Raw genomic sequence first — 27156 nt, 5'->3', positions numbered from 1 at the left:
GAAGTGTGTCATGGTAATTTTGAAAAAAAAAAAAACTTTTCTTTGGGGACTATTTGGCTTTACAACACCCCACTGGTACCTCTCCCCAGACAGCAAGGGGACAGTGGGCCACTATTGGCCTGTTGCTAGCAAAGCTGGCGTCCCACTGGCTTTTTTCTCAGCGTTTTTGGGTGGGCCACAGGTTGTTAAACAGAGTGTTAGACAAAATGGCACTTTATGGTGCTCATTTTCACTCACAGTCCAATTTGCTTATTTTTACTACATTATTTTCTTCTATCGTTATTTGTAAATTAGTTTAATAAAGGATTTTAACAGCAATGTTATAAATGCAGTTGTATACTCAGTTTGTAGTATTTATCAAGCGCACTTAAAATCTGTTTGGTAAGGTTAAAAACTGCTTAGATGGGCAATACGCAGGACAATAATCTGGGTGCTCTGAGGATGTACCAGCAGTGGCATACAGAGTCAGCGGGGTGCTGGCCTTATCAAAGCCAGGGGGCTGATACATGCTTGCTATCTGGGTCTGCACAGAAAGGATTACAATAACATTTTAAGCCAACAACTTCTTTTAAAACTGCACTTAAACAATGTTTTGGGCAGCAAGCAATGCATTTTGGACATCTGGTTCCCAACACCACTAGCACAGTGAACAATTCTGACTCGGTAAGTTGCTTTGGAACGGAGCACTTCTCATCAAATCACTCTGAGTCTGTTTACATCCTCCCCATTTTGAAAAATCGGTGGAGTGCCCCTTTAACTGACAGAAAAAGGTCATGTTAAAGTGCTTTCCTTATTGGTTTTGATTGGACTGACCGACTGGTGGATAGGTTTGTGTTCTTAGCTAGTGTACACTAGCTAGTGTCCCAGTGCACGACGTGCCAATTGGAACACAGCCTTCATCGGCTGATCCGCTCGATGCGTGTCTGCGCATGCGCAGAGCTGTCAATTAGGAGGAGACTGACTGTTGGCAAAGTGCGAAAATGACATTTCGTCGCCGAAGGACTATTTTATTATTTTTTTCCAGACCAAATGTGAATTGAAACATAGGAAAACACTGAACTTGAGGGAATTACAGTAGCAAAGCAGTCCAACGCAGCTTAGGTTTGGCTGTACGTTCAAAGGTTGGCTTGTGGAAACTGCCCATGCCTCATAGAGTGAGCAACCGACGCTAGCAGGCTAAGCTAACTGGCTAACTGTAGTTCCAGCAGGTAAAAACACAGAATTGATGTGTTTTGTTCTGAGACAGCGCCGGTCGTTCACAGCGTTTACGGCGCGTTTAGTCTTTTTCGTGCGTGCAGTTGCTGTAGTTATGTAACCCGAGCTCAACCAAAGCTGACATTACTCTGAGTGACACGTCGCTATGCTAATGTAACGTTAGCTGCTAAAAGTTAACGCACTTTCCTGTCAACAAACCGAAGCTAACAGCACATAAACAACCTCTGAACTCAGCTTAGCGGAGGCATTTCATCTCGGTGGACATGTAGACGTTAAACGGCTCAGTAGCTGTTTAAATAACGCAGCTTGTCAAAAATGAGGCGAGGTTGGAGTCTTGACAGCTTTAGACGAGCTGAGCTCCAGTGTCAGCAGTAATTTAATCTGAATGGCCGTTTTCCTCTTATTGTAGAGTATAAAGTAGCTGTGATTGCCTTAAAGGATAGAATGAGTCTTGCTGTCTGTTCGTCCTCCTAGTTAAGAGCCTCGAGTCGTGACTGAGCGGGTGTAGTACTGTAATTGTGGGTGTTGAGCTGGTTGGTTGTTTAGCTGGTGTGCGCTGTGCGCTGATGCTGGCCTGAAGCTGCTGATGGCTCGGCTGGAAAAGCTGGAAAACGGGCGTCAGCCCGCGGACACCGTGAGTTTACAGACTGTGGGCAGCCAGCTGGATGAGGAGAGCTCACTGGGCTCTGACTCGGAGGTGAATGGATTTCCCAGCTCAAGGGAGACGGACAAGTACGGGTTTATTGGAGGCGCCCAGAAGTATTCAGCAGAATCGTAAGTACACACACACACACACACACACACACACACACACACACACAGTCCTGAAATGCAGCTCATCTGTGTGTGACAGTGGTTGTAAATGTGTTCTTATAACACACGACACACACAAACGAAAAAAAAAGTTGCAGTGTAAAGGAGTGAGTTGAGAAGGAAGAGGGAGGTGTGTTTCCCTGAAGGGTGAGGTCCAAAATATCAGAGTAGTAATCATAATTACATATAAGGGGGTCCGGAAGTTAAATACCCCTAATGAAAATGGGTCCATTTTGCAGTCTTTTGTACATTCATACTTCAGCATAACAAACTGAGTGAAAAGTAGAATCTTCAAGACCCCTCACCTTCAAGACCCCACACCTTCAAGACCCCTCACCTTCAAGACCCCTCACCTTCAAGACCCCTCACCTTCAAGACCCATCACATATATATATATATGACACGTTATTATTTGTCATTATTATTAGAAGTGGTCAGTATTACAAGAATATATCACAATGCTTAAAGACATTTTCACGAGTGTCACGCTGTCCATTAGACATTGTTCACGCTGTCCAAAGAAAACCATGTATCTCCATTTTCGCCAATTTTTTTTTCCTTTTTTCATTTTTCTCCATCATTTCAACACATCAGGCGTCCTTTACACTGTGTGAAAATGTCATGGTGAGTGGCCCATTAGAAAGGATCTAAAATCACTTGGAATAAAATCTCTTTATATTAACTCGCACCGTAAGGTAAGAGTGTCTGTGCTTTCTCCTGTAAAGTTATTATTTTGGAGCAACAGTATTTTTATTTTATATTATTGTATGTGATTCTGTTGGACCTGTAGAGTCATTATGTCCTGTTGTCAGAAGAGGGACAGAAAAGGCAATGATTTTACATTACCTGCCTCTTATAGTTTTCAAATAATATTTGATGAAGTGGTGTAGCTGGTTTTATTGGATTGGCAGCAGTTTAACACCTTTAAAGCTCATCTCGTTGGTGTGGGCGTGTGTGTGTGTGTGCATGTGTGTGTGTGCGCGCTCTGTTGGATGTGCATGGTCTTCTGTTTGTGTGGGAAAAGTTGTTTGCTTACAGAAAGCAGTCTTGCAGTGAGAGATAAGTTCAGAAATACCCAGGGGTCTAACTAAGGGTAATCTTCCCCCTTTGTGAGCCAGTTATCATGAGTGTGTATATCATGACATAAACACACTCAGCAAACCAGCTGCGGATGTGGCATCATTTGGATGGACTGTGTCCAGGCTGATGCTGTGATTGATACCGCCGCAGCAGAGTTCAGACTAAGCATGTTCGTGTTTCCTCCAGGGTTGTTTTGCATTTTATGATACAAAAGAAAACGGTGATATCTAGAGTTGCGTATTGCTACATATCTGTACCCACACTTTAACTTTCATAATGATCCTAACTGATACTTTTTTTTCTCGATACCTTCTTTTAAATTGCAAACCGTGTGGGCGTGGCTTAAATGAGTAACGTTAGTGAGGTGCTGGAAGTGGGAGGTCTTTCTTACCCGCTGCTGTACGGCTCTACACCGAGTCTCCTTACTGCAGAGATGGTGCTGATCTCCTGCTGTCTGAACTGAGCTGAACCACGTCACTATCTCTCCTCTCCTGTTGATACATGCTGTGCTATATATCATAACTGCTACTGTACTGACTCTCACTGTGCACTTTACTCTGTAATATTGCTGCAAATCCTAGTTATGTTTATACTCATAGTGTATTCCATTCTGCTCAGTGCCTCCGATCATGTAAATACAACAAATTATTATATGCGCTGCAAATATGCAAATAGATATACTTTTTGTTCTGCTCTCTTCTACTTTAACTTATGTCTGTTTTTTATGTAGTTTTTATTTCAGCCTAATCTATTTCTAGTCTATTTCTATTTTTATATTTTCTGCAGAGTAAATGTAAGTTTATGTGCAGCTATATGTGTTGCTTCTGAAACATTGCAATTTCTATTTGGGATCAATAAAGGTCTGTCTGTGTGTATATCTGTCTGTCTGTCTGTCTGTGTGTATATCTGTCTGTGTCTATATCTGTCTGTCTGTCTGTGTGTATATCTGTCTGTGTCTATATCTGTCTGTCTGTCTGTCTGTGTGTATATGTTTGTCTGACTGTCTGTCTGTATATCTGTTTGTCTTTTGTGTATGTGTGTATGTACGTATGTCTCTATCTATCTATCTATCTATCTATCTATCTATCTATCTATCTATCTATCTATCTATCTATCTATCTATTGATGTAATTTGACTGGTACTGTGAAATAATGAATTTCGATGATCAGCTTGTTTGAGCTTTTGTGCACAATGTATCGTCGCTGTATGAGCAAAACCTTCTCCAAAACAGTGTCATGAGATTTAATTCTACTTAACCTTGGGCCATTGCTGTTGGTCCATTCATCATGTGAAGGCACACAAATGAAGGCATACAAATGAAGGCACAGCTGACATTTTCAAATTATGTTTAAAAAAAAAATCTGCTGAAAAAAAAAATTAATCCGTCAGCCCTGCAACTAAGTATTATCTGGGGTAGGCAATATGATCATATGTTGTCATTGTCATGATAAATCATTGTATCATAAATCATGTTTGTGTCATGAAAAGAAAGGTTTGGACCAATTCATGAGAGTCTGTAGGCCTAAACAACAAGAAACAGTGTGCAGTGTACAGTAACACCTTAGCGTTTATTTCTTTTAACAATTGATAGATTTTTCTTAAATTGATTTAAAAAAAAAAATTAATTATTTATTTTTTGAAATTTTATTGAATTTTTTTCCGTTCAAACTTCAAAACTCACTAACCTCATTAAAGCTAAATATTGTGACGGATATGGTGTGTAATCAGTATCCAGATGTTATTTTTGCGCCATATTTTAATATTATCTGAACACTGTATGTGGATATTAGATTTGACGCCACTTTATACTTGAGGCCTGGATCTGCCTCTGGAGTTACATAAATGAGTGAGAATTGTACAGCATTGCTGAGTGGACGGTAGGCTTCCTGTTTCCTCTGCTTTATGGACTTTGCTGCCAGGAGGTCATGCCAGCCCAGCCCTACTGAGGGACTTTCATTCAAAACAGGCTCCAATTTTTTTTAAACATTTGTTTCAAGTCTTTTTTAGTGATTATTTCATTTCTTTTGTTGCTCAGTACAGGCTGAGACAAATATGCTAGTTGAAGTGTTGGTCGGTCACAGCTGATAAAAGGGAACCATGGCTTTCATATAACACTTCACTTGGTTAGTATCGTGTTATTTTTAAAAAGGAAGCTGTGGAGTAAAGTTGAGGGCTGTGTTCAATAAAATTAAATTGACTGTAATCCACGGTACTTGTCCGGTACTCAGCCCTGTTTAGCCCGTCCGCCTTGGTGTTGAGAAACAGGGCCAGTTATCAGTAAATATTATTGCTTGGACTTTTTGTTTGGGTTTGTTTTTGTTTTTTTTTTTTTTGTTGTTTTTTTTTTTATTTCCTAGCACAGTTTGTTATTGAAAGAGGAAGTGTATAAAATGTGTTCTGTGTTTTTTAAGGGGGAAGTAAGAACGAAACTATGGTTTAGTGGCTTTATGAGTGAATCCTTAAACCTTAACCCATATTAGCCACAGTTCAGCAGTAAAGCATACGTTTTATTTTTGTGTCTTAATAATGTTTCACTAATGCAAAACACTGGTCTTTTTAAAGTGTATTGTATATATTTGTATGTAGGTATCAGCACTGGCGAGCTTAAGGGAAGCCCAGATTTATTCCTGATAGGCCAAAAAGCACCTTTGTAACTCACTCTGGACGGTAAATGTAAATATCAGACAGGCAACAAAATCATCCTGGTTGTGTGTTTATGACTGATGTGCCTGATAAGACTAGACATTTAGGAGTAGTTATTGTCATTTGCTGTAATATTTAAACATAATTACATAAGCACACTGACATTTACATAGGAGCACTACTGGTCTAAATTTTGGAATCAACATTTTTAATAATATAAAACCAACTCTTGCCCTCGAGTGCATACATTTCTTTTAATGTGCTAGTTCTTTACAGTTTCAGCAGGTTTAAGATCATTTGTAGCACACTTGGACGCTGTATGTGAAAGTGAAGAAATCTTGGACAAATGAAGAAAATTAGAAAAGGAAAGAATTAAGTAAAATTTATTGTCAAAACTGGAGATAAAAACTCAAACTTTGTTAATTAGTGCAGAAACAATTGTTAATCATGCAAGTGAAATGGTAACATGTCTTCTACAAAATTCTGCACATTTCAATGCACAAGTATTGTTAATTTGCTTAATTTAATGTTATGACACATTTTAGATTTTATTTCATTTTTAGTCAAATTGTTTTCTAAAATGTTACACTTGACAAATGAATAGAAATTGTGCATTAAAGAGGCAGAAAAATGCCATAAATAGGCTCTATATAGAGGATGTTACCCTTTTCCAACAAAACATGTAATTTGACCCACTATATCTATAGTTATATGCAGAATTTTGAATAATTACAGTCTAATTGTTTAGTATTTTATAATGTACAGTATTTTATTGTTTACAGAATTATTGAAGCATTGGATCAGAGGTCCAAACATACTTCTTGGCAACTAGTTTGTAGTATTTGAATCCACATTCAATAAATTTATTGTAAATAAAATAGCAAATTGTTAATGTGGTAGTGTACGTGAAGAATTACATTTACATTTAGGTGTCATTGACAGTCAAGTCTACGTGTCTGGCGTTTCTGTTTGTTTTAATGTGCAAAAATGACTTTTTTATTCCACAAATTAGGCTGGAAATCTTTTCTGCTTATGTATGTAAATGAAGCTTTGACTGACTAAAAGCCTAGAAGGCCTTGTTAGAAGAATTGTTCTTCTTTCAGTGAACTGTGAGTGAAGAAGTGTTTGTATGACATTACCCCCAGCTTCTGTTATCTTCTAAGGGTTAAGTTGTGCCAGTTAGTCACAGAAATGCGCCTTTGATAAATTGGGTTTTGAACTCGGACTCAATGAAAAAGCTCTACTGACTTACTGGTGAAATCAGCTCGTTCTCGGATGTTGAGGTTTAGGCTGACTGTGTAGTTCTGGGTGGAGTTCACCTCTTTAAACAGATGACTTGCTTTAGACTGACGACTGTGGGAGGAGAGGCCTCACAACAGACGTCTACCACGCCCTCGTCCATCCCGTAATTACAGGATCACGGTGGCAGGTTGGTGTGTAAATATTTATACCATCCATCCATCCATCCATCTTCTAAGCCGCTTCTCCGTCAGGGTCGCGGGGAATATTTATACTGATGAAACTATATTCTTGTTTCACGAACTGCCCTTCAGCTGCAGGAGGACACATTTAAATTGAATCTGCTTTACATCAGCGGTGCTATACGAGAACCTGTTTCGCTTCCATATGAAAGCTGTTTGCCTTTCAAAGCACGGTTCTTTAAAAACACTGTTAAACCCACTCAATTGAAAGGTTCTTTGCTGCCTCTTTCTTTCTTCCTCTGCAAAGAATCCTGTTTACCCCAATTGTAGCTTGTTCTCTTCAGCTTTCTTCCAAAGAATTTCAGATGAACGTGCAGACACATCATACTGGTAAGGCCAGTCCACCTCAAACAGTTATGTTGCAAAACTCATTAAAGAGCTCTGTGGCTATATTTCGAACATAAAGCATCTGTGTTTACAGGGAAGTGTGCTGACATGTTAATATTGCCCAATAAAAAAAAGAGTAAGACTTATTTAGCAGGATTGCTTTCATACAGAACCCGGAAAAATATGAACTTTAATACCTGCATTCGTGTGCTTTGAGAGTTATATCAGATCCCAGCCACCTCTTTGAAGTGACTCTTTCTGTCACTTCAAAACCAGTCTCTTAGCGTGGTCTCATCATCTTTGTCCTCTAAACGGGTGAATTTGTGTCAGTAAAGCTTTTGTTAGTCAGAATCAAACCTGTTCTGTGGTGAACAGAGCTGGCAGCATGATAGCTAAGCTAACAGTCTAGCTCACCAGCTAGTCTCTCCTGGTTAGCAGCACCGTTTTAACAGTTAGAAATTGGTTTTATTTATTTGGCGTCTGTTTGAACGAGCCAGACTCGTTTGATTGTTTTTGGTTTTGAAATAATGCTACAGGATGTGGTGCCACAATATCATCATAAACATAGAACCGATCAGCGAATAGCTACATCATCCCACCGATCAGTTCTGTGGTTCCGAGTATGGTTATCTAACCATGCCAAAAGACACCGGCTGAGGCCGGTTTTTAAGTGTTCTGTGCAGAACTGTGTTCGTGTGGAAAAGCCACTGAAACGGTTATCTTTTGTGCTCAGAGCCGTTCAGCACTGCAGTGGAAAAGAGACGAGGGTTGATTCAGTGAAGATGGATTCATTTGCATTCGTTCTTTTAATGAAGGCAATAAAGGACCAGCAAACAGCAAGAGGGGACTTTAAACTCAGTAGTCGAGATGGGAGGCAGAGATGAATAAAGTAGGAAACAGAAGAACGGCACACAGCTCAGAAACTGGGGATGTACTATCGGAACCATTTCGGTATCGGCAGACAGTTGCTTAAAGAAAGTGTAGCCTCGGACTCAAGTTTATATTTTTGTAATATTTAAATCCAGTATATGATGATGATGTATCTGTTATACTCCAGATGTGTGGAGCGTTTAGGCATCGTTGGGCTACTGTGCTAAAATATCTGCGTTTTATTTGTTTTACTGCATTTATACTGCCCTGCAAATAAATGCTACATTTTCTATAGTGCTAATCCAGGTAGTCCCAATTTCTACATTTTGTAACTGTCTGCCTATCAGCAGAAAGATACATGAAAAACATGGAAATTGTGGATAACAATATAAATATCAATGCATCTCTATTAGAATGTCCACTGAACTAGAGAGAGACTTCATAAGAAGTCTTGGCCTGGAGAGAGGGACCAAAGGCAGTGGTCAGTATGCCTTTAAGAAGGTGTAGTGAGTAATGGGTCTTACTTATTTTTGTAGATTAATAATGGTCATTTTAACAAATAAAGTAAAATTTTAAAATATTAGTCATTTATGCATCAATACCAGCTGGGCCATGCCTTGCTTCACACACATTGCCTGATACAGTCCCAGACTGGCCATTCCTTTATGTCTGCTCTATTTGTGGCATTGAATTTCACCTGGTATACCAGTGCCCACTGCTAGTAGAGCGCATGACAGACTTCCTTCCATGTAAACATAAAAATCACTAAAAAGCAATCCAACGAAAAGCAATTTGTGTTTTAAATAGTTCTTCTCCCTCCTTCCTCAGGGCTCAGGATGTGCCCCCAGAAGTGCTGAGGCAGAGAGAGGTGAAATGGTTGGACATGCTGAGTAACTGGGACAAATGGATCAGCAAGAGATTCAAGAAGGTAAGAGCCCTTTAATTTAAAAGGTCTTCTTCTTACCCTTTCATTGACTTGCTTAGTCACTAGAACAGACTCACAGTCAGGCTCTGCATGATTTTAGCCTTTTTAGAATGACCTCAGTAGTTTAGTGTGATCTTACTATTTTAGTGTGATCTTTCAGTTTGTTTTTTATCACAGACCTCTGTGATATGATGAGTAAGTTCCTCTGCTGCCATACTGACATTTGGAGCCTCATATTTGGTTACACACTAGCCTGCAGTTATTCAAACTGTACAGTTTGACATGACCTGCCAAAGATTTTTCCTCCTGCTCATCGACTGAAAAGCAGCATTCTTTATTAGAATTGGGCAATACGTCATAATCGTGATAAGTGTCCAGATGATATTCGTATGACGTTCTGCAGGCTCTTAAGCCGAGAGGCTCGAGGTCAACATGAGTCATAATTCATAATGCATTTTCCTTCCCTGCAGTGACATGTTTCCAAGTGAAACGAGGGAGGGTCTCTGAGCTAGCTGAGCTTTTACTGTTAATGATAAAATGCCTGTGGGAAGAGGGAGGTATGAGAAGTATTGTGGCTGCAGATTTTTCAGTATAAAAAATAATGAGGTCAGTTCTGTCAAAGGTTACAGGAGGTTGTCTTTTAAATCATGTGATTCGTGCCTACATGAATGGTGCTTAATATGATCAGGCTCGTGAACTAACGAGGTGGAAAATCAATCAGTTTTGACTTCAGGTTGGTTTACATTATGAACAAAACTTTCTCCACTGTGCAAATACCAGCTGTTTCATTTGTGAGTGAATATTTGTGATTATATGTGCTTTAATTTCAAGCTCTGATAAAGGTTAGTTGTGTCTGAGTCGAGTCATGACACAAGTCATCATAAAACCAGCTGACAGCTTCTTTTGCTTCGTTAAACGTGATGAAGTTGCAAATTGCCATAGTTAAATGATGTAATGGGTCAAGTTGAAATTGAGATAATATCGTTGAATCACCCAAACCCGTCCCTTCTACTCTGTGGCTAAACCACTATTCAGATAGCTTTATTTTTGTATGGGGAGGTGCCAGTTTACCACATCTGTAAACTTGAGAAATGTTGGTACAAATGGCAAAGATTGGAGTGGCTACTAGGTTTACATAGAGAAAAGAGCAGAAAACATGTCAAAACATTTAATTTAGCTGTTATTCCGTTTGCTCTAACCATCTGTCTTGCTATCTTAAGTAAATGTGGTGCATCATTAGCATTACTGTTAGTTTGGGAATTTACAGCCAGCAGTCAGCATCATGTCATAAAATCAACCTTTTTCCTGCAATCTTTTTTCACCTTTTCATGTTCTGAGTTGTACACTTGCATATCAGCCTGTGTTTAGCCACAGAGAACACTTTGACTGCCTCCACACTTCACTTCTTTTCCACAGAATATTCCACAGAATCTTTCCTGATGGAGAGAAATTTGGACAGGACTAAATCGATGCATTATTCTATGTCCTTGTGCAAAACTAACCCTATCCGTATAGTGTTTTAAGCTCAAATGATGAAGGGTTTAGGCTTTGGGTCTTTGTACATTTCCCTGAGTAGAGCCTTGAAAGAAATCAGGGTAATTCCTCACTGTTTAGGACTGCATCTGTTTTCTGTATCATTTTTCTTTCTGTTTCTCTTGTCTTCTCCGCCTTCTTGTATCATCTTTCAATAGCAGGATGTTCTGCCACCCTAATTACCTCAAATCTCTAAAATGTGATGCTTGTATGATTCTGTAATAGAGCTGAGCTGGGTTTTGTCTGGACAAGTTCGGCATCTCAATGAACCTGTCTTATACAGTTTTGCCGTATGTGTGTATGTTGCAATAGCTCACTGTTTCTTCTCTTAAGCTCTCTAAAGCTTCCACTGGGTGAAAGAAACCTCAGGTAAAGAGAACAGTACCATTCTGAACCATTAACAGTAGAGTTACAGCTGAGTTTTTCTGAACTGTCATGGTTGGTTTTCGTGTTTGCATGTTTGTCTGTGCGCTTGCTTAATTGCTGAAAACTTGCTTAGTAGCTGAAAACAGCTGGATTGTGGCTCTGTAACAAGGCACAATCACTGTTGCTGCTTTATTATTTTTATTTAAAAAGTCCTTTTTAATGAAGTACGCCTACTAAAGCATGTACATCAGATCTTGCTGAATTTTCCTGTGATGATTTAAAGCCCTGTTTAAAATATACACACACCAGCCACTTTATTAGGTGCAGTTCAGTTGCTTGTTAACGCAAATAGCTAATCAGCCAATCACACGGCCGTAACTCAGTGCATTTAGGCGTGTAGAGGTGGTCAAGACAACTTACTGAAGTGCAGACCGAGCATCAAAATGGGGAAGAAAGGGGATTTAAGGGACTTTGAACGTGGCGTGGTTGTTGGTGCCAGACGGGCTGGTCTGAGTATTTCAGAAACTGCTGATCTACTGGGATTTTCACGCACAACCATCTCCAGGGTTTACAGAGAACGGTCAGAAAAAGAGGAAATATCCAGAGAGCGGTCAGTTGTGTGGATGAAAATGCCTTGTTGATGTGAGAGGTCAGAGGAGAATGGGCAGACTGGTTCCAGATGATAGAAAGACAACAGGAGCTCAAATAACCAACCAAAATCTCTGAGGAACGTTTCCAACACCTTGTTGAAAGTCTGCCACGAAGAATTAAGGCAGTTCTGAAGGCAAAAGGGGGTCCAACCTTTTACTAGCTAATAAAGTGTACCTAATAAAGTGGCTGGTGAGTATATTTAGCATCTTGATTACAGCCTTTGAATGATTGCAGAACTTTTCAGAATGCCTTTGACAGATGACAAGCAGACAAAAATGCACATAGGTGTCATTTCTCAAAACACAAAAACTGAAGCATGAATTCACGTGTTTATTGTACTGCAGGGTTTAATGCCTTTTATATGCCGGAGGGGACAAAAGTAGTGACATTAATAAAAATGTGCCTAACATTTTTGTAAAGGTTCTCCTGACTGATGCTGTAGCAGCTTTAGAGGGCAGCAGGAGGTAATGTTTGTCTGTTTGAGCTAAAGATGTTTGTCATCAGTTGGGAGCTACTAAGTATTAACAGCTAGGAAGTAAGGTTGCATTAGGCTACTTTTATAGTTGCACATAATGAACAAAAAATATTTAGGCAATATATGGCAATTATTTCTAAGGTAATTAATAATTGCCAGCTAAAATTGAATGTTACAAGCTCATTTAAAATAGACAAAAAAAGAGTATATAGTGGACAGGATTTACTTCTTTTTACTATAAAAATGTTTTGTGATTACTTGTCTGTTTTAACAGTTAAAAACTTTAATTTAAAATTTTTTAAATTATTATTTTATTTTTAAAATACCAAACCTGCCGTGTGTGTGTGTGTGTGTGTGTGAAAACATATGGAAAAGGTTTTGTTTTACTTGTTTCATGCTGTGTTGTTACTGCTAATGTGTGCATTTTATTGTGTTATGATAAAGGCCTGTGAGTTATTTTGAGCCTGTTTACTCCTGATATCAAAATGAATCCCAGTTTTGGCAAAATCTGATAGTGGACAGATTTAATTCTGTTCATCTGATTGAACTTTTCTTCAGGATAAAGAGGATCAAATGGTGAATATTGTCCAGAATACATTTCTGTTCAAATGTTTACAGTTGATATTTTCAATAATATGCAAATAATTTGGTTGCAGAAAATGTAAAAAATGATTACAGTATTCTTGTATTCAGTATTCAGCGATTCTTGTACAACTTCTTAGATTTCAAATATTTAGATTTCACATTAGATGTGAAGGATGAACAGAGCTGCAGATAATTCTAAAATGACAGAGAATAAGTTAAAAGGGAAACGATGTGACAAGAATCACTGTAAATAGATAATTACAGTCTATTATGCATCATCAAACATTGACTTGAAATGTTGATCAAATCTAGACTTTTGTCTGATGCTGGTTGCTGATTTCTTTGCTGGTGCCACTGTAATTCTAGTTAATGTGCATCCCAAATGTTAGTTTCACGTAAATTAACAACAGCTATTAATATGAAATTGTACACTTTTGAATGGAAGTGTATGACCACATCTGGGAAATCTGCGAATATCAGGTCTGAATGGCTGTGTGATACATTGATTCTGGATATAACAGAGCTTTTCCTCTCACTCACAGGTGAGGCTGCGATGTCAGAAAGGAATCCCTCCGTCGCTGAGAGGGAGGGCGTGGCTTTACCTGTCGGGAGGAAAAGTGAAGAAAGAACGAAACGGCGAAAAGTTCAAGGTTTGAGACGCTCACTTTCCTTCTCTGAATGAGTAATAGCTTGTTCGGTCTTTTTCTTCCCTGGTTGTAATCATCACTCCCCACTGGTATTGTTTAATCCTGTAAGGAAAAGAAAAAAAAGAAAAAAGATTTCAGTATGCCTTTCAGTTTACTCTCCTTTTATAGTAACACGCTGTCTAAATGCTGTCATCATGCCTATTTTGAATGAAAAGAAATGAGGTGGTGGAGCCAAATGTGTGTAGATTTGTAATGAGTTATCATTTTGAGCAAACACAGGGAAGTGCTTTAGACTTCAGTCGCCTCTCATTGTTTACACGGATTGAGCAAGTGTTCCCAACATCTAAAATAGACCCTTTATGACTGAAACCAACAGCAGCATGATCCAGTGCTTTAACACTTTGTGTTACAATTACTTCTTCTGAAAGACTTTCTCTTGTGTAGATTAATACTCTACACCAAAGGTTTCCAACCACCAGGCCACGGATAGCTACCAGAGCCCAGATAGTTTAAAACCGGATTGCAAATGTTTGAGTGTAAGCAGGGTGGAGTTAGTAACTGTTGGGCTATACCATTATTATTAATTTTATTATTATTATTATTATTATTATTAGTAGTAGTAGTAGTAGTAGTAGTAGTAGTAGTAGTAGTAGTAGTAATGTAATTGATGTCATTATAATTGGGCTGGAGGTTGGGGAACCAGCCTCGTGACCGGAAGGTCACCGGTTCGATCCCCAGTGCCGACAGTCCATGACTGAGGTGTCCTTGAGCAAGACACCTAACCCCCAACTGCTCCCTGGGCGCTGCAGATTAGGCTGCCCACCGCTCTGGGCAAGTGTTCTCACTGCCCACTAGTGTGTGTGTGTGTGTGTGTGTGTGTGTGTGTGTGTGTGCTCACTAGAGTGTATGTGATGTTTCACTTCATGGATGAGTTAAATGCAGAGGTGAAATTTCCCCGTTGTGGGACTAATAAGGGTCACTTAATCTTAATTCTAGTCAACTTCTTGTTTCATGTGGCCTTGTGTTTGCTTATAGTAAATTGTCAACTTTCAGCTGAGACAAAAAAGAAGAAACTGAAAACATTGACAGACTTTTCAGTGGGACTGTAAAGTATGAAAAACTCACCAAAGACAAGAATAAAAGCAGCATTCAGTATAAAATAAAATGACAGCTACATAAAATATGGATTTATCAACACTGGGGTTTATCACCACTTGTTCGTCAGCGTCTTGTTCGTCAGCGTCTTGTTCAGTTTCCCGTTCCACCTTAAATGGTGCAGCAGTTACATTGGCTTCTTTTCACTGCAGTGCTGGATGGTTCTGAGCATGGAGGGTAACTGTGCTGGTAGAATTTCCACATTCCTCTTTGCTTGCTAATTTATCGTTTCTAGTCAGATTGACAGCCAAACAGTCCAGGACAGGTTTGATTCAATTAACCGGTACTCTGTTATCACAAGCATAGACGGTGAAAGTAGGACAGTGAGAGGAAATTCGACTGAATGGTGTTGGAGTGATCTGTTCTGCAGTATTTTAAGTTGTAGCCTGTTCGGCTAACCTAACGTTGAACACGAAACCATTAGCCAACTGTGTTTGCACACAGAGGAATTAGACCTCTGCATTTAACCCATCTGTGCAGTGAAACACCCACATACATGTACACTAGTGAACACACACACACACTAGGGGGCAGTGAGCACACTTGCCCAGAGCGGTGGGCAGCCCCATCCACAGCATCCGGGGAGCAGTTGGGGGTTGGTGGCGTTTTGCTGCCTTGCAGTCATGTACTGTTGGCCAAGGGGATCGAACCGGCAGCCTTCCAGTCACAAGGCTGGTTCCCTAACCTCCAGCCCACGACTGCCACATCAAACATGAGTATGTGGTGGCAGTACAGGCTCGGGTCAGTTTTCTTCAGTGTTTCCTGGTTCTGATTTAGCGGCACAGCAGACAGAAAAAGAAACTGTAACCAGTCGCACGGTTCCACACCAGCGTGGGGCGGAACAAAGCGGCCCCGAGAACCATTTGGCTCGACAGTGGAAAAGAGGCCATTCGGAGGCCAGAATGTAACTGCTGCGACATTGAAGGTAGAACAGGAAAGAGAAGTGGGCGAATAGGAAGCCAACTTCAGCCTCATAAAAACGGTGCTGAATGTTGTTTTCTGCCTGCAAGTCTTTTGTCTTATATGTGAATCACTCACATTTGAGCTTTACTCTGTGACCATCAGAATCTGCTGGAATTAAACATTACAGGCTGTTCATGCTGTCAGTTTAGCTGAGAAGCTGTGGAGCCTCTCGAGGGTGTTCCCTGAAGCGGCTGTTTGAGTGAGGAGCACTGCACGTCACTAGCCAGCTAGTCTCTATGCTAGGCTAATAGCTAACAGCTGACCCCCAGAGACCCCTTTCCTTCTGCTCTCTTTTCTCCTGTTAACTCATTAACTCATTACGTTCTGATGTCTGGTCCTTTGACGAACTTGCCTCAGGCTTACCTTAAGAGGTGAGGGAGTCAGCCTGTTTTGTGCTGTTGGTACGTGACATTTTCTGCATTTATGTGCAAAATAACAAAACTAATACCATAAGAAGAATTTCAGTCGCTATACCAGATGAACAGGTATGTTGGCCACTACTACCAAAAGTCCTCATCTGCATCCAACGTGATACGCCTCAGTTACTCAGCCAGCACAACTTCCTACTTCCTTTGGCTGTGTTTGAATAGTAAAATGTTCCTGGGCGTACTACTGTGTTTTTGTACAACACTATTGCTCTCACTCTGAGAGTAAGTTTCTTATGGCCTTTGCTTCCCTTTCCTGGCAGTTAACTGGATACGTGTACATGAACTCTTAAGAAAACTTCAATGTTAAAATTAGTCGGAATTCACATCCCTAGTGGCATCGCCTCCTCTACCTGTCTGTCACATCTGTGGTGTTAATAAGACTGGGAATCCCTGGTCTGCACCACTAGGGACGTGTGTGACAAAACAGACAAAATACACCTGTTTATCTTAATATTTTGTCTATTAATAAATAATTGTTTGACCGTCTGGTCCAAACTGCATGTGTGTGCATGTTGTGTGCATGTGTGTGTGTCACTTGTGACGATTGCAAAGCAAGCTGGATATGGAAACCGCTGTAATCGTGTTTAAGAGCAAACCACTTGATTTTAGCCACAGACACTACTGTGACTACTATGACTATTGGTTTCCTTAAAATATATTGTTTTCTTTGTTTATTTAATTATTATTATTAAGTTAATATTTCTCATTTATGTGTCTTACGTGTCAAATTTTTTTTTTTGGTACATTTTTGTTGATAAATGTATTAATGATTGCCATACTATATATTTGTGTTGTGTCTAGCTGTCACGTTAGTTGCACAGGGTGGGTTTTGATGAAAAAGGGTGGGTATCTGAAAAAAAGTATCCTTTTTTAATTATCAGTCCAAAGCAGAATATAAGCAAGTTTTGACTGCACTGCCCTTAAATTTAGATAGTGAGGCTGAATTGAGTTTGTTTTTTTTTTCTTTTTTTCTTCTTTTTTTTTTTTTCCTTTTTTCCCCATAATTTTCCCCTAAATTAATAAAACCTTGGGGTTCTTCATTATCACTTTGTCCGAACCCCTACCTCATTTTGTGAGAATTCATAAATTATTAAGGCAGATCTGTCACAACTCCGTATTGCGTTGTTGTCGTTTCCAGGAGCTGGACAGCATGGAAGGAGATCCGAAGTGGATGGATGTGATTGAGAGAGATTTACACCGACAGTTTCCTTTCCATGAGATGTTTGTGTCACGAGGAGGACACGGGTCAGTGTTTAAAAGTCTGTGTTTTGTGAATGCTTGGACAATTCAGGAAGATGCTGAAATGTTAGAACCTCTGAACAGCACATGAACAAGAAACTTTAGTAATTCTAGAGTAATTCTACAGCCATTCACAGAAAACTCACGTTCTTGCTTTGAATTGAATTTCATTTGTTAAGGACATCCTCATTAAAAGCCAGTCATTGAAAGAACTGAATACCAAATGCATGATTAGAAAAACAGTCAGTATAGAACATAAAGTCTGCAAATTAGTGGAGTCTTGAATATAAGATCATGCTTCTTCAATTATGAATTTCTTTCTCTCTCTGTTTGCATGTGTAGGCAGCAGGACTTGTTGCGAGTGCTGAAGGCCTACACCCTATACAGGCCGGAAGAAGGCTACTGCCAGGCTCAGGCTCCCATAGCTGCAGTGCTGCTCATGCACATGCCTGCTGAGGTCAGTCTTACACAACTTACAATCACAGCTTTGTGAACGATAATAGCCTAACTGTTTTCCCTGATTTACAAGGCCTATATCTTCATCCTGTATCATATCATATAACTTCAAGACAAAATTCCTGTTTTGCTGTAATCTTCCATCAAAAAAGGATGCATTCTTTTTGCCTCTCTCTACAACATATTCTGATTTTTGATTGGTCACTGTGCACTAGTGAGCAAAAGGCCAGCAAGAAAAATATTATAAACTAAGAATATCATATTTCAGCCTCCCCCCACCTCCCCTTCAGAGACCCTCCTTTAAAATGCGTCTTACTCAGACATACAGCATGAAAGGAATATTCACTATGGTTTCTCATTTGTGTTGACTAAAGGAACATTTTAAATAATATTTTAAATATTATATAGAAATATTTCACTTATTGTGTTCATGTGTGTGTATTTGTGTGTCTGTAGGATGCCTTTTGGGGGCTGGTTCAGATTTGTGAGAAATACCTCCCTGGTTACTACAGTGCAGGCCTGGTAAGTCTAATACAATGATGTGAGTTTGTTTGAAACTGATAGAGCTTGACTGTTTAAAAAGGCTTTCCGTTTAAGATGACCCTAACCTGACAAAGTTTAGGGTCAGTATCCCAGACAAGGATGAAGCCTGGTCCTGAACTCCATTTTATTTTCAGTGGAGAATCTCCATTCAGAACGCTGTGTAGTTGAGGTCTAATAGTTATGGTTGAGGCATAATCCCTGTCTGTAAATATGACCCATAAAGTTTTAAAGGAGGTTTGAAACATTTAATATTGTCAATCCAAACTTTTTTGTTAAACACTATTTGAAAACACCCACTGCCCTCTTACGCTGTGTGAACATTTCCACCCGAAGCTGAAAAATTCCCAAAATTCCTTGAAATAAATCTCTTTACACTAACATACCTTAAAGTTAATGCTGATGTATTCATTAACTATTTGAGACTTTTTGGAAGTTTTGGGTTTTTTAAATACGTTTGCTCAGTTTGTTTGGCTCATCAGTGACATGACATGAATTGTGCTGCTTTTAACATATGGATCTCCTTATTTGCCATTGTAAACAAATATCTACCCTGGCTCACCAGTTAGCTAAACTGCCAAGATCTTTGATAAAGCCATACTGTTAAGCCCATCTGATAAATGAATATGAGATGTACTCTCTGGAATGCAGCCATTGTACTAATTCCCCCAGCTTACGCAACACAACAGTTTAACCAGCCAAGAACTGAGTGCTAATTAAATGGAGCTGGAGAAACAAAGGTTGGCCTAGCAAATTATGCTTCATCTGTTGAAGGGTTTAATTGAAAGGCTATACTTTGCGCCAAATTACAGTTTAAGTTTTTTGTTTTGTTTGTATGGCTATTAAGGTTAATCATTCATAAAACTGCACAAGACCACATACACAATATTGTTATTCTACAATCCACAGCATCTTCTGAAAATATTCAGTGCAGCTTCCAAGATATGAAAGTTTGTCTTTCATTTCTGGGTCCAAACTAAGCTAACACAATCTCTTGCTTGTGTGTAATGTGAGTTCATGCGTCAAGAGTTATTTTTCACATTCCATTCATTACAGTCATATCTCAGATTTGCTGTATTCAGTGAAAAATCAAGAAGTAAGGCTCCTGTACACTAGTTTTGCTAAAATGTCCAAATGTTTGTAGACACGTGTTTCTTCTGAAATTGAGGGTGTTAGTGGGGGATTTGTCTTACTTTGCTCCAGTCCTCTTCTGGGAAGGCTTTTACATCAGTTTCCAACATCTGTGGGAACAATACTGTGAGGTTTTGATTGCATTCAGCCACAAGAGCATGAGGTATTGATGTTGGGTGATTAATTCTGGACATTCCAACTCATCCAGTGTTTTGTATGAACCTCCATCACTCCAGAAAACATAGTTCCACTGCTCCTCAGCCCAGTGCTAAGGGCTTTATACCCCTCTAGCTGACGCTTGGCATTGAGCATGGTGACCTTAGGCTCATGTCCAGCTGCTCCAGAGTGTCCCATTCTATTTTGGTTGTTCTTCTATGGAAAGTATACTAATTCCAACAAGCGTTTGGACTTACAGTGCTTGCTCTAGGCCAGTGTCCCCCAATAGGCGGCCTGCAGGCCTAATACGGCCCCTAAGGCTCAAACTGTTGGCCCGCCGCCAAACACCTACGCTTGTGCAGTTACAGTCTACTGAAATACGATCTCACAGAGCAGTACAGCCAATGGCTGATGAGCTGCCTCTGTGGAACACAGCATATGTAAGTCCTGCTTGCACAAAAACATGGCCAGTGCTAAAAAATGAAAAGTTGATAACGAAAATAGACAGTTCAGCTCTGTCTGCACAGACGAATTTTGTTTTATTTTACCAGACCGTGCCAATGCTAATTCAACTTGCTTGCTATGCTCTCAAACTGTAGCTGTATGCAAGGTGGCTAACATAAAGCAGCACTTCGAAACACGCCACAGCCATTTCAGTGACAGCTTCCCGGCAAAATCAGAGAGTCGAAGACAAAAGATTGCAAGTTTGATTGTTGCCTACAATCATTCTGTTACTACCATCCATAAGACAACATCTGCACAAGAAAACGCAACGACGGCATCTCTGCCCGTATCGTGGAACTTAGTAAAAGCTAGAAAACCTTTCACGGATCCCGAGTTGATAAAGACATGTGTGATTGATATGGTGGAAGAAGTTTTGAGCCACGACGAAAAAACAAAGAAAACTGTCGTAGACTTGTTAAAGGCAGTTCCATCATCAGACAGTACTGCAGTCAGAAGAGTGGAGGTTCTAGTGGAGGACTGCTTGTGTGTCCTGCTCTCCTGTCTGACGAAAGTGGACTTCATGTCACTCGCCATTGACACGCCTTGTGATAGGATGGACGTAGACCAGCTGTCAGTGTTCGTGCGATTTTTTGATGAGAAAGCTTTTCGAGAAGAGCTGCTTTGTTTGCTGCCCCTACATGGGCGCACGACAGACAGGTGAAGCAATTTTTAACAAACTAACTCGGTTCTTTAAAAAAAATGGCTTGGACATGAGCAAAGTCACGTCTGTTGTCACTGACGGCGCCCCGTCCATGGTTGGTCAACACAAGGGTCTGGTAAGCAGGCTATCAGCTGTTATCCCCGCTCTAACGGCATTTCACTGCATCATTCACAAATCAGTTTTGTGTGGAGAACTGTGTGGGAAAATGAAAGACACCATGGATACAGTAATGAAGCTTGTAAACTTCATTAGGGAGGGTTCCAGTTTGCAGCATTGCCTTTTCAGGGCCCTGCTGGAGGAAATGTCTGCTGCATATCACGATCTGTTGCTGCATAACGATGTGCGCTGGCTTAGCAAGGGCAGAGTATTGGAGAGAGTGTGTGAATTACATGAAGAACTCTTCTTTTCTTGGCAACTTGCAAGGCTCACTCTTTTCTGAAATTCCTGAATGACAGCAAAGAAATGGCTTATGTGCATTTTTTTATGTGACGTTACGTCTCATCTTAATCAGCTTCATTTGCAATTGCAAGGAAAGAACTCTACTATTGCAGACATATATGAAGCAATTGAAAACTGCACTTTCCTAAGCTGAAGCAACACTGTGAGAAAAACAAAATGCAAGAGGATGCCGTGATGCGAGCGTTCTTGGGAAGAGTGGCAGAAAACTTCAAGGTACGATTAGAAAGCTTTAACCTCTCAAATGATATCCTCTTGTTTTTGCGTCAGCCGTTTTCCATTTCTGCAGATGGCCAGTGGACTGCTGAGGCCAAAAGGCTGCTTCCATCTCTGGATGAGGCATCTCTCCAGATGGAGATCTTGGAAATGTCAAAATCAGATTTGCTCAAAGAGCAGCACAAGGATGTTAGTGTGACTGACTTCTGGATAAACATGATTCCCCAGTTCAGCCAGACAAGACGGATTTCAATGCTGCTTCTCACAGTATTTCTCTCCACCTATATCTCTGAGTCATCATTTCCTACAATGAACATTTTTAAAAGCCAGGACAGAAACAGACTCTCCAGTGCACACCTAGATCAGTATCTTCGCATTGCCACAACAGAGCACTGCCCAAACTTCAGGTCTCTTGTTTCAACCCGCCACTGTCACTTCTCTCATTGAATTGTGAGTAAAATCATGCAGCTGCAGTTGACATTCCTAATTAATGACATGCACTATGACAACAAACAATTAATTACTGTACATTCTGCCTAATTATGAAACATTACGCGACTAATGCACTGGCCCTTGCTTTTGTGGTGTTGGCTAAATGCAGCCCTTAAAAAAATGTAATTGGGGACCCCTGCTCTAGGCTGTGGACTGTTTCTGTAGCTCAGCATTTTGTAGTACTTAGTAGGAAGAGAGTTGCAGGATCATGGCTACACTGCTGTTGTGTTTATTTTACCACACTTTTGGAAATGAGGTAATCACTGGATCTGTAGATAATTATGTATTACAGCCATCAGCCTGACACCACCCTGCTACACGCAGAGGTTATTCAACAGCGCCATCTTGTGTCGGTCTTTGTATGTGTGTCTGTGAATGTAGGAGGCCATTCAGCTGGATGGAGAGATCCTGAACGCACTGCTGAAGCGTGTGTGTCCTATAGCATACAAGCACCTGGACAAGCACAAGATTGAGCCCATCCTGTACATGACTGAGTGGTTTATGTGTGCGTTCTCCAGAACCCTCCCCTGGGCCTCTGTGCTCAGGGTGTGGGACATGTTCCTGTGTGATGGTGAGAAACACCATTTCTGTTTCCGTTCTGGATCTCGTGTGTATGTATTCACTGTCCTTTGCCCGTCTTTACAAAAGTCAAACGATGTCAAATGATGTTTTGCTGTTTTTCTTAGTAAAAATAAGGAAATGCATCCTCTACAGAGAACACACACTTGCACATTGCACTGTTTATTGGCTGGAAACGTAGCGAGAAAAACAGATCTTTCATTTATTTATTTATTTATTTATATAATATTTGTTTATATTTGTTATATATTTGTATGTGAAATAGTTAAGGCACATTCATGATTGAATGTTAAACTCAACAATTACATAGAAATTGAATGCTTTGTTCCCTCCATCCAACTTTCTCATCCTTTTCATCTTTTCACTCCCTCTCTGTAGCCTCCTTAGTGTTCTTTCTTTCTTTTTCTTTCTTTCTTTCTTTCTTTACTGTCTCTACTGTCTCTTACTATTTTTTGTCTCTCTCTCTGCCAGGTGTGAAGATAATATTCCGTGTGGGTTTGGTGTTGTTGAAGTCTATGCTGGGCACTCGTGAGAAGCTGAAGGCCTGCCCTGGTCAGTATGAAACTATGGAGCTACTCAGAGCCCTGGAGCCCAAATACATGCAAGAGGCCTATCTTGTACAACAGGTAACCATTTAAAATGCACACAGTGTTCTGTTCTTAAATAAAATATTCCCAATAGAGGTTAAGATACAGCCAACCTTAACCATGGAATCTCTTTTATAACGGTGTTGATGGTGCTGATGATTACTATATGTGCTGTTAGAGGATGGAGGTTTGCCTTACTAGATTTTAGTATTGTTGAAGAAAAGAGAAGCGGCTGGCTGCAGACATGCATGCTCAGCCTGACATGCTCTGAAAGCCTATTGATGTCAGTGCACAGTGCACGATCTGCCACCAGTGTGTTTTTGTTGGTTTTATGAGGAAAAACAGCAAAATACGTACTGGTGGGCAACAATAGTTAAACTGAATATATATTAATTTTGTCGTACTGATAAAACTTTCAGAATAAAACCATGACAATAAAATATAATGTTGACTTTATTCATAGAAAAAAACTAACAGGCTAGTGCTGAAACTCATGAAAGCCATGCTGAAGATGATTTGAACCATTAGGAATTAAACCTGATGGTTTTGCTTGCTAACGGGAATTGGCTTGATGGTTGCCGTTAGAGACCATTAGGAAATGAACAGCTGTATATGGAATCAGTCACAAAACCACCAGATTAAATTATTTGAATCCTGTGATATCAGCCCATTAGGAAAGCACAGAAAACTATTAGTGACTACTGAAAACCACTAGGAACAGGGGAGTTTTGAACAGGGGGTATATTAAATGTAATTCTCTGGCTGTGTTATGGACAAAAAATGGATTAAGTGATGATAGCGCTAAGCAGAAGCAGCCAGAAGTTAATGTGCCATTGGAGCAGAGAGTGCATGTGCACATGACATCATTGGGGCTGAGAGTGCACGTCTGCAGCCAGACTCTATGGGAACAGAGAGTAAAGTTATTGGTTAAAAAAATACATTCACACAATTTTAAGTGCTTTTCCCAGATGTGGCATTGTGTGAAGGACTTGTCTAAATCATTATATGCTTGCCCACAGTTGTAATGTTAAACAGACTTGCTTAAGTGGTCTTTAACACTGTACTATATACGAAATACTCTTGTCCATAGAAATGGACAAAGGTAAGCTTCCAGCTTCAGTATATCCATATCTAACAACTATGTGACTATATTTGGGTAAAGTGGAACATGCGTAATTTGATACGTATCACTTTAAAAAACGATAAGGCTTCTAACAATAGTCACTAGGTTTCATGGGCTTAGTACTCAGTTTTCATTGGTTAATCTAAATACTTCTTTCCAATGTCTGGTTTTTTCTTCTCTATTTAGAATGTTCAGTCTTGTGTTGGCCAGAGAAGTATAGGTTTCCCTTTTTAGTCGACATTTGAATTTATTTGAAAACAACAAAACTCTCCTGTGCTGCAGGTGCTGGAGTTGCCTATCTCAGTGCGTAATGTGGAGCGGGAGCACCGTGTACAGCTAAAACGCTGGAGAAAAACACACGGAGAACTCCGATACAAAGCCGCGCCCAGAATGCACGGCGCTCGGATCATCATGGACGCTGAGCCTCACACACGGCAAGATCTCCGCCAGAAGCCTACCATCATTGTCCATTACCCATCAGCCCCTGAGCTCAACCCTGACTTCAATCGGGGTAAAAAGCGAGGGACTCTCAGGAAAAATCCAACACCTGCTCCCAACATTCCAAACCCATATGCCTTACCCAGCGACCATACATCTGCCCAGCAAGCAGCTACTGCTAATCAGTCTGGCCAGCCATCAGCCGCAGCAGAGCCGCCTCAGAATCCTGCAGCTTCAAAGAAAACATCTCAGCCACTGCAGCAGCCTTCACTGACTGACCAGCAGGGGCATGTTAAAGAACTTCCTCCAGTAGAGGGGCTCAAACTGTCTCCTAACAATTCAGTCAAACAGAATTCTTCTGCACCAAACACTTCGTTCATTGAGCCTGCAAACCCATCTACTCAACCTTTGTACTTTCCTCCACCACCAAGCCCACCTTTCAACGAGCCGCCACCACCACCACCACCACCACCAACTCCACCTCTTCCACCACCAACTCCACCTCCTCTAGCACCTCCTGTAGAAGTGCCACTCCAAAACTGGCGTCCGCACCTGCAAGACTATCCACCTCTCCATGGCTTAGGATCTGTTACGACACCAGTTCCCATTCCTGAGGACTCAGAAGTCCATGAAATTGTGGAAAACTCAACTGCTTTGGCTCCACCACCCACTACAGATTCAGCCCCTCTGCTTACACCCAGAGCACCTGCCAACAAGGACTTTCATGCAACCCATGATAACGACATTCTATGCCACTCAAGTGAAAGTGTCAACAGTTCAGAGGACACTTACTTATAGTTTTTGTCACCATCTAGTGGTGTGGAGTAGCAGGGGTGTTTCTAGCATGGTCTGAAGTCTGGCAGACAGCAAAAGGGGAGAAGGACTACAAAATAGCAGAGAGAGCAAATTTGTCTTCTAGACGTTTATTTCATGGGAGAGCTTTAGTTGTTACAAACACATCCATAACCTATGATAACCTTGCCATTAATTCACTACTGAGGAAAGCTCACTTGAGAAAAACTTTCATCCTGAGAAAACCAAGATGTGAAAGTGCCAGAAGGATGCAGCAATGGATGTTTAAATTTCACTTTGAGGGAGCCTCCATCAGCATTCATCTCTGACCACTCGTATAAATAAGTTACACAGGTCACACAGTTTTACTTCTCTCAGGCTTGCCATAAAGGACCATATATATTACTGAAATGGCCTTTAAGTGCTGCACAACTGTCAAAAACTCTAAAGACTTCCTTGGCACTCTGACATTTGGTCCTCTAAAGCTGATGGGAAGTTAGTGGATTAGATGTGTGGGGTGGTAACTCATGTCCACACTGCTTTCGGATCAGTTTCAGCACTCAGTCATGTTTAAGTCTCTAATTTTTAGATGCTTTCTGTTACTCTTTCATTTGCTGCTTTGAAAACGAGGCCATTCTAACACATTTGTACTCAAATACACTTGTATAACTGTCCTTCCTCATAAATGCATAGCAAGGCCCACTAATGCAGAACCCTTACTCAAATGACTACGACCAAACCATTTGTGCTTTTCAGTTTACATGAGTGCGAAGATTGCTCATTGTAGCACATCGCTGCTTTTGGAACAAAACCTCTTGTCTTCATTTTGTTTTTCAGTTCATAATTTGAAAATGCACGTTGCTCTTTACATTGTGTGTAAATTTCACAATGAATGAAAGAAAACAACCTTGAGGGAGAAGCGGCTTAGACAGTGCGCGTGTGTGCGCGCGTGTGTGTGTGTGTGCGTGTGTGAAACAAAACGAACAGCCCAAAATGATGTCAAAAAATGTATGGTTGCTTAAAATGTAAAAATTTATATTTGCATTAAAAGTAAAGTATGTTTTTTGCTTTTTCTGTAAAGTTACCATTTTGGAGATATGAGCTTTTGTTCCAACAGCAGTGATATTGATGATTACCATGGACTGTAATTCCCCCTTATTTAGAAAAGAACATAAGAAAATACTGACTCAAAATAAGCTTATAATAGAAGCCAGTAAGCAGCATTTCAGCATCTCTCACATTCAGCTCCCATTGTAAATGTGGGAAGCGCAGAAATTATTGTCTGTGATAATGTCTGCTACAGATGCAACAGAGATTAGGTTGGAAAAAACAATGGAGTATCAGGTGTATTTGCAAAATACATCTTGAGAAGAAACTCATGGATGCTGTTCCACCTTAGGTGCCACTAGAGGGCAGACTTGTTCAACACAGAAGCTGAAGTGCCTGAGCTGTTGTTACTCACTACAGCCTTCATGAGGGAAATATTCTGTATCCATACCTCACTCTAGCCTTAACCCACAATGAAATCCTTCCACTCAATGTTTATAAACTTTAGCCTGACTTAGCCTGAGATGACTTTATCAGAGACCGTAGGCTGTTCAATTCGGTCATCCACGTCCGATTACAGA

The 27156-nt window shown here is 40.3% G+C and overlaps 1 protein-coding gene across 1 annotated transcript; it reads left to right on the top strand.

Moving 5' to 3' along the window:
* The first annotated feature begins 947 nt into the window (after nt 1-947).
* Nucleotides 948-26447, top strand: tbc1d10aa (TBC1 domain family, member 10Aa). The gene is made up of 9 exons (XM_017721665.2): nt 948-1989; nt 9259-9358; nt 13508-13615; nt 17297-17403; nt 17740-17854; nt 18310-18375; nt 22391-22580; nt 23060-23214; nt 24581-26447. Exons 1-9 carry the CDS (start codon nt 1802-1804, stop codon nt 25532-25534), a joined length of 1983 nt encoding a protein of 660 aa, XP_017577154.2. The 5' UTR covers nt 948-1801; the 3' UTR covers nt 25535-26447.
* The last annotated feature ends 709 nt before the right edge of the window (nt 26448-27156 follow it).

The sequence above is a fragment of the Pygocentrus nattereri genome, chromosome 29, assembly GCF_015220715.1.
Source record: "Pygocentrus nattereri isolate fPygNat1 chromosome 29, fPygNat1.pri, whole genome shotgun sequence".
Taxonomy (NCBI): Eukaryota; Metazoa; Chordata; class Actinopteri; order Characiformes; family Serrasalmidae; genus Pygocentrus; species Pygocentrus nattereri.
Note: the sequence above shows the minus strand (reverse complement) of the source record. Positions and strands in the feature narration are given on the sequence as shown.